This window comes from Euleptes europaea, chromosome 5 (assembly GCF_029931775.1).
Source record: "Euleptes europaea isolate rEulEur1 chromosome 5, rEulEur1.hap1, whole genome shotgun sequence".
NCBI classification, from domain to species: Eukaryota; Metazoa; Chordata; class Lepidosauria; order Squamata; family Sphaerodactylidae; genus Euleptes; species Euleptes europaea.
Window position 1 is genome coordinate 112,049,005 of NC_079316.1, and position 7,751 is coordinate 112,056,755.

The window sequence follows — 7,751 nt, forward strand, 5'->3', positions numbered from 1 at the left end:
TCCAGCTAGTATCTGGAGGTTAATGAGAATATGAAACAAAGCCGCACAAAGGCTCAGCTATTAACAAATAACTTATTAATTAAACTATATACAAGGAATGCGAAATATGATACAACATACACATTATATCTCAAATGATACACACAACAATGTAATCTTAGACAAAACAAAACAAAATCCATCCAAATCCGCTATGAATAGCAACACCATGCTAGTGGTACGTGGAGATAGTCCTCCTTGATACTTTTTTGTATATGTTGTTTTCCAAACAGGCCAATCTATAGGCGAAGAGAAGTAGGGAAACGCGTCTTCCGGAATTAATCGGCGTTTTCACCATGTCCTGGCTTCATCAGCACTTGCGCTTCACCAAGTTAGCGTTGACAAGCTCCATTCGTAGAAATCAGTGTCATACACGTTCATACAATCCTTAGCACTAGCCGGCTGCGTGGTGTCTTTCTTGACAACAGAGCTCACATTCCTTGTATATTTCACTATATGTTTTGGATTAGAGTTTAATTAATAAGATATTTGTTAATAGTTGAGCCTTTTGCTGCTTTGTTTCATAGTCTCATTAACTTAGTGCAGCACTGGTGAAGATTGTTGGTAAGTACCTGGAGGTTGGCAACTCTACAGAGGAAGGGTGATCGCAATGGAAACAACCTGTGCATAAGAGGCCACAGTCTTTGCTCAAAATACCTATTATGAGAAGAGACAAACAAACAAACAAACACTCTCTATATAGGTCTTGGTTACTTCTTCTCATGAGACCGATTTATGCTTCTATATATAGCACAAATTATATATGTTGCTATAAAAACCAAAAACTATGCATCGGCGTGTGTGCATTTATTCGTCTCTATCTCAGGCCTTGAGAGTTTTTCTTTGGCTGTAGAAGCCAGCACAAATATTTAGAAGCCCAAATTCTATTTCAGCTTTCAGGGTGTTGTATGACTCTCTTTTCTAATTATTGCTTCCACACAAAACAGCAGGGGCCACAATGAAATTTCTAGGAGCTGCGGTGACCTGGAGCCTGGGATCTGTCAAGCCCTGCTCTGTCTCAATGCATTGGACTGAACCCCATGAGCGAGATTCCCTTGCAGAACAGAATTTTCTTCCCTCCCTCTTTTCACTCCAGCCCAGGGTTCAAGAGATTCCCAGAAACAGCAAGGGGTGCAAATGTGGGGGCTGCACTGGGAGGAGAGTCAGCTGAAATTGCCCCCTGCCCCACAGTTGTGCTACTCATCACATACACATCTACAGTGCACTAAAAGAAAATGTACATACGTAGCAGTGTGTATGAACAAGATCTTGGGGTACGGGAGGACCATAAGTTAAATATGAGCAGCCAGAGTGATGCGACAAAAAAAGCTAGTGTGATCTTGGGGTTCATCAACAGGGGCATAACATCCAGATCCCAAGATGTCATAGTCCCGCTGTACACTGCATTACTCAGGCCGTACCTGGAGTATTGTGTGCAGATCTGGAGGCCTCCTTTCAAAAAGGGTGTGGACAGAATTGAGCGGGTGCAGAGGAGAGCGATGAGGATGATCAGGGGCCTGGAGACCAAGCCCGGCGAGGAAAGGCTGAAGGAGTTGGGAATGTTCAGTCTGGAGAAGAGGAGGTTCAGGAGAGACACGATTGCGCTCTTTAAGTATTTGAAGGGCTGTCACTCAGAGGAGGGCAGGAAGCTGTTGCTGTTGGCAGCAGAAGATAGGACTCACAATAATGGGCATAAATTGCGGGTGGAAAGGTACCTGCTGGATATTAGGGGGGAAATTTGGACAGTAAGAGTTGTTCAACAGTGGAATTGGCTACCTAGGGAGGTGGTGAGCTCCCCCTCTCTGGCAGTCTTTAAGCAGAGGCTGGACAAACAGTTGTCAGGGATGCTCTAGGCTGATCCTGCATTGAGCAGGGGGTTGGACTAGATGGCCTCTATGGCCCCTTCCAACTCTGTGATTCTATGAAACCCTTGAGTATAACTTTCTCATCAGTATGAATGCACGAATTAAGATCGAGAAAAGCGGGATATAAAAAACAACAACTCTTCTTCTACTTCAACTCTTCAAAGAGACCAAGGGTTGACTCTGCCCTTCCCGTGTTTAGCTTGACCGGCAATTGTGAGGTTAGGGGGAAACTCTGCTATATATAGAAGATTCCACTAAGCCCCCTAATCTCTTCTTAACTATGCAAGTTCCTAATTTGAAAGTGCCAAAAGGAAAAACATCTCACTGCTTCAGCAGGGAACCCCCATTTCCAGCCAGGAACTCTGGCTTGATATGATACTGTGTTGAAGCAGCCTATCGGCAGGCACAGCTATCGACAGACATATTAGGGTACACCTTCAACACAACATTGTCACTCTGGTCGAGGAACAGAACAGCCAGGGAGTTCATTGTATTGGGGACGCTGCCGGGCTCTGGTATGCCTGGAATGATCCCGACGGCTTTCAGGATGCTCTGGATGGTGGCGTGGTTCGACGGCCGCAAGATCTGGAAGGGAGACGGAAGAGTCATTACTGCTTCTTGGCAAAGGACGTCTGTTTTCCCAGAATAGTTTCGGAACCAGAGAGAGAGGGAGAGAGAGAGAGAGAGAGAGAGAGAGGCTTTGCGAGTAGATGAAGGCTAAAGGACTGGCCTTGTTGCATCTGGATGGAAGACAAGCATCTTTCCAAGTAGCGATGCTTTAAAAAAAAACAAATATATTTTTTTATTATATGATATTGATAAAAACAGAACATAAAAGATAAACAGCACTGAGATCGCTACAGATGAGATAGAAGGACTCATGCCCAAAAAACTCCTTTGAAAATAACATAGCGAATATATAATAGGAAATATATCATTACTTGGAGAAAATAAAGACATACAAAAGTAAATACAAGCACAAACAATATATGATGAAATAAGCGAATAAATTGTACAAATCACCTGGCTATTTCTATTCATCCCCACCTATAGATGACTTTTCAGGTGGTTTAAGTAAATCATTATGACATAATAATCATATCAAGACATTTTGCTTTTCTCTAATCCCATTCCTTCCCCCCCTCCCCTCCAATCCAGATGCTTTTTTAAAACCGCAAGGACACCATCGATGCCTCTTCAGGACACCAAGACTGGAGGGGCTCTGGCTTCAGCTGCTACTGCCACCATGGATCTGACCCTAGTTTCTCGGCCTGCCCTTCTGACCCACGCACCCACTCCCCTCTTTGAGCTGCTCCTTTATTTCTTGGAAAAGGCAAACTTGAAAGTGTGCCCATTCTGCTGCTTTTAAAACAGGGGAGGGGAGAGGTCCCACACATTTCAGCCGGACTTGGCAGGAAAGGGGCAACATCAGAGAGACACCCCCCCAAAATCAGTATGGGTGGCAAAGTCTCCGCACTGGAAAAGAAAGATGACCAAATAAATAGTGAAATATTAAATTGACAAATTTCTGCTTAAAAGTAGAAAATGTTCAAGATGTGAACTGCTCAGACTATATGCTAACTGTGTCAACATTAGGGTTACCAGCTGCAGGTTAGGAAATACGGAGATTTGGGGGGGGGAGCCTGAGGAGGGCTGGGTTTGGGGAGGGGAGAGACTTCAATGCCATAGAATCCAGTTGCCAAACCTTTCATTTCTTTCCTATTAACCAAAGCAGCAAGCTTAACTAATTTAGATAGTTTTCCTTAACCAAGTTTTCCTTAACCAATCCAGTTTACTTGGAAGATACTTTGTCTTCCAAAAACCAGGCAAGATCAGCCTTGCTATGTTAAGGTGCTAGATTTATCAATACAAGAAATGGTTGAATACAGGTTGAGTGTCGCTTATCTGGACTGCTTGGGACCAGAAGCAGTCCGAATTTTGGATCTTTCCGAATTTTGGAATATTTGTGCATACATAATGAGTTATCTTGGGGATGGGACCCAAGTCTTAACACGAAATTCATTTATGTTTTATATATGTTTTACATACACTTTATACACATAGTCTGAATGTGATTTTAAACAATATTTTAATAATTTTTTGTACATTGATCCATCAGAAAGCAAACTGGCGTGCTGCTGAGAGCCTGTGAGTAATGCCTGCATGCCGGCTCAAAAAATTTGGTTTTTGAGTCAGTCCAGATACTGGATGTCCGGATAAGAGATACTCAACCTGTATTATTAAATCTTCTTGTCAGGGGTGCTCTAGGGAGATCCTGCATTGAGCAGGGGGTTGGACTATGTGGCCTGTATGGCCCCTGACAACTCTATGATTCTATCTAGCACCTTAAGATAATTCCATTTAAAAAATCAGGAGCCTTGTTACCAGTCCCAAGACCTTTAAATCTGTATCAGCCACCATATTCCAATATGTCTGAGGGAGGAGGCCCCTTTCTAAGCATAGAAAGTAGTTGACTTATGCATCCTACCTTGGGCATTGGGAATTTGCAGCTCCCCGCACAGTAGTATGCGTCAAAAGATTTCGGAGAGGTGACCCATTCATTCCAGCCGATATCAGCAAAGTCCACCTTCACGTGTCTTCTAGAGCAAACTGCTGGTTCACTCCATTGTATTCGTTGGGCTTCTCTCAGTGTTTCCTCTTCAAAATTTAGCACCTGAGATTTGGGGAGAATCCTCAGAGGAGGAGGGCAGCTCAGGTTGGCCTACGACACATACCATCAAGACTTAGGGTTGCCAACCTCTAGGTAGTAGTGTTACCGGCTAAGACCGAAATGCCATATAGAAACACATGGAACAGATGGATTTGTAGACTGTCCATTTTTATTAATATTTTTTTTATTTTAAAAGGGTGTAATTCTAGTTACCAAAACTATACTGAATGCTTGTAACCTTAGCTTAGAGGTTAAAAAGTTTACACGAATAGATACTAATTTCACGTTCAGGCTCAATTACTTTACAAACTGAAACTAAAAATTCTGTCTATTGCCTTAGATGCCCATGCGGATTTTTATACATAGGGTCCAGCATTAGACCAGTAAAAAATAGGATCCTTGAACAAAGGGCAAGAATACGTGCAAAAATATCTAGCTCTCCAGTTGTAGATCACTTCCTGGAAGCCGGCCATTCTGAGAACGAACTCCGCTTTTTTGTTATATGGCACCTAAGGGGCAAACGTTATGATAGAAGAAATACGGAAAGGATATTAAGGCAAAAAGAGACATTTTTTATACATCTTTTTGATACAGTAAAACCGAAAGGCTTGAACTTAAGAGATATATACCCAGAAGATTTCAACACCAATTTGAATTGCATAGAGACTGCATCAAACTTACACGTGTATATATTGTATATATTCTCTAAGATTTATGTTTATGTATCCCACTGTGTTCTGTAGATTTTATATGTTTAAACACCAATAAGCATTTTAGTACCTGGAGGTTGGCAACCTTAGCAATTGGCACCACCAGCTTTATCGCTCAGAATGGCAGGGAGCTGTTCTAGGGAAGAGAACAGACAAAGACGATTGGGAAGGGATGACCATGTTAGGCGAGGGACTTTTGTTTCCTTTCCCACACAGACAAGACACACAAAGGCAACTTTTCTCTCTGCTCCATTTCCTAGTAAATGGATGTCTGCAGAAGGCCTGCCAGTTCTTTCTGTTAGGTCTTAGGTAGCGAGTTTCATTGTATTTCAGACAGTCAAGGGTTAAATTGTTTGTAACCAAGCTGACCTGATCAAAGGTGATGTAACCTACAGTATGTGTCAAGTAGCTATTGGTTAAACAGGACAGTTATAAAAGTATTTGCATACTAGGGCTTCTTCTTTGTTTAGCAAGAAGAAGCCATCACCATTGTATTTTAGATTTTACCATGTGAAGATGTAAAGCCATAGAGCTCCCAGCTTCTGGGATGCGTTAGGAAACTTAGAATGTAGTAAGGAATTTGTTATTTTAAAACCTAAGTTACCCTTCCCTGATGTTAGTAAGTAAAAGTGATTTTTGCTAAGAGAAGAGACTGCGAGTCTTTATTGTGTGCGTGCAACATTAATTAGCTTCTACTGCTAATACCATTAATATTCAACGATCAATTTCCTCTGACAAGGGTATTATTCCCATCACTTTCTCCCTCCGATTGCTTCTGGCTTCCTCATGCTGTTCCTTCCCTTTCTCACTTGAAGTCTGTGCCAATGGAACGGCCACCCATGACACAAACAAGCCCTGGTTTTTATAGAGGTCTATAAAATTATGCATGGTTTGGAGGGAGTGGACAGGGAGAAGCTTTTCTCCCTCTCTCATGATACCAGAATGTGGAGTCATCTGCTGAAGCTGGAGGGTGAGAGGTTAAAAACAGACAAAAGGAAGTATATCTTCACACAATGTATAGTTAAATTGTGGAACTCCCTGCCCCAGGATGTGGTGATGGCTGCCAACTTGGAAGGCTTGAAGATTTATGAATCAAGGAGCTTCTAAGGGGAAAGGAAAGGGAAAAGTCCTAACTTTAAATATACGTATGCTGATGGGTTTTGAACTGGCTGAGACATTAACTCTTTCTTAACTGTATCATCTTTACTGCTCAGCTAGTTTATGCATATCTTTTAAATGATAGCAAGAGCTAGATGCTTAGATTTTTAAAGATGAAAGCTGACTTGGGGGAAAGGAGAGGAAAGGAAACCAAGAAGCAGAAGGGAATGGTGTCAAGGGAGAAATTTGTAGGATGGGAAAGGGCTCTGGTTTACAGGAAAAGAAGTGGAAGGAGGTTGAAGAAAGAATCAAGGCTTCTGAGAAATATTCCATAATAAAGGTTTACATATGTAAGTGCTCTCAAGTCGGCGCCGACTTACAGCAAACCCCAGCAAGGGGCTTCTAAGGCAAGTGGAAGCAGAGGCGGTTTGCCATGGCCTTCCTCTATAAAGTCTTCCTTGGTGGTCTCCCATCCGCTGACCGACCCTCCTCAGCTTCCGAGATCTTATGAGATGGGGTTATACCATGCTACTTCCCTCCCCATAAAAGTTTGGGGAGAGCAAAATATTTGTGTGGAATGTGCACACGGAAATCACACATACCAGGTGCTCTAGACATCACAAGGCCAGCGCAGATAAAACCTGGTGCCAAAAGACAACGTTGAGCGGTTACTCTAGCCCTGTGTTCCAAAGTCTGGTCGGATTCCCCATCTAGCAGAGACAATTTACTTCCTTGCTTCAAGAGAACTGCAAAAACACTGCCAAAGGGCCAAAGGTGTAATGCTGGCCGCCTATTAGCCCTTAATGACAGCCCGGATGGATGCAGAAGGCCTGCAGTAGCATCGCCCTGAGATTTGTCAGCCTCAACATGTTAATCAGGGGAAAGTAATTGGTGAGAACATTAATGAATACAAATTGCTCCCCAATGCGCCACCCAGGGCCTGTAAGGCATTATTTTAGCCTCTCCACTATAATGGATCTTATTATCTCGCAAGGAGGGATTCCTGTCAAGTTACTCAAGGATAGCTGGAGAAGATGAAGACAGATGATCTCCTTTAGATGTACACGGAGCCGTCAAAGTGTCTAATGGCCCCTGAAATACAGGGCACAGTTTAATCAGACATCTCGTAATTGTTGGCAGGTGCTGAAGATGACTTACATGAAATGCCCAGTTAATAAGGACAGTTTACAACAACCAACTTATCACACACACCCTCGGCCTCCTTCTCTAGACTTTGAGAGACACCAGCGATGCTTAGTAAGGTGTGTGCATTCAGAGATTAATGAATAAAGACCCAAACTGAAAATGCTCCATTTGCAAATCTCATTATCAATATATCTGTCAATGTGGCCAAATCTGTGGATACTT

At 42.7% G+C, this 7,751-nt stretch overlaps 1 protein-coding gene across 1 annotated transcript; it reads right to left on the minus strand.

The window, feature by feature from the left end:
- Positions 1-2,297: 2,297 nt before the first annotated feature.
- Positions 2,298-6,126, minus strand: GDF10 (growth differentiation factor 10). The gene is made up of 3 exons (XM_056850538.1): positions 6,095-6,126; positions 4,393-4,597; positions 2,298-2,489 (listed from the first exon to the last, which is right to left on the minus strand). Exons 1-3 carry the CDS (start codon positions 6,124-6,126, stop codon positions 2,298-2,300), a joined length of 429 nt encoding a protein of 142 aa, XP_056706516.1.
- Between the last annotated feature and the right edge of the window lie 1,625 nt (positions 6,127-7,751).

Bases quoted from the DNA above. Each gene is read 5' to 3' on its own strand.
- GDF10 (XM_056850538.1), bottom strand. From the start codon at position 6,126: ATGGGTGGCCGTTCCATTGGCACAGACTTCAA. The intron at 4,598-6,094 runs GTGAGAAAGGGA...TCCTCCTCTGAG, and splicing joins TCCATTGGCACAGACTTCAA to GATTCTCCCCAAATCTCAGG. The intron at 2,490-4,392 runs GTAGGATGCATA...TCTCCCTTCCAG, and splicing joins GCAAATTCCCAATGCCCAAG to ATCTTGCGGCCGTCGAACCA.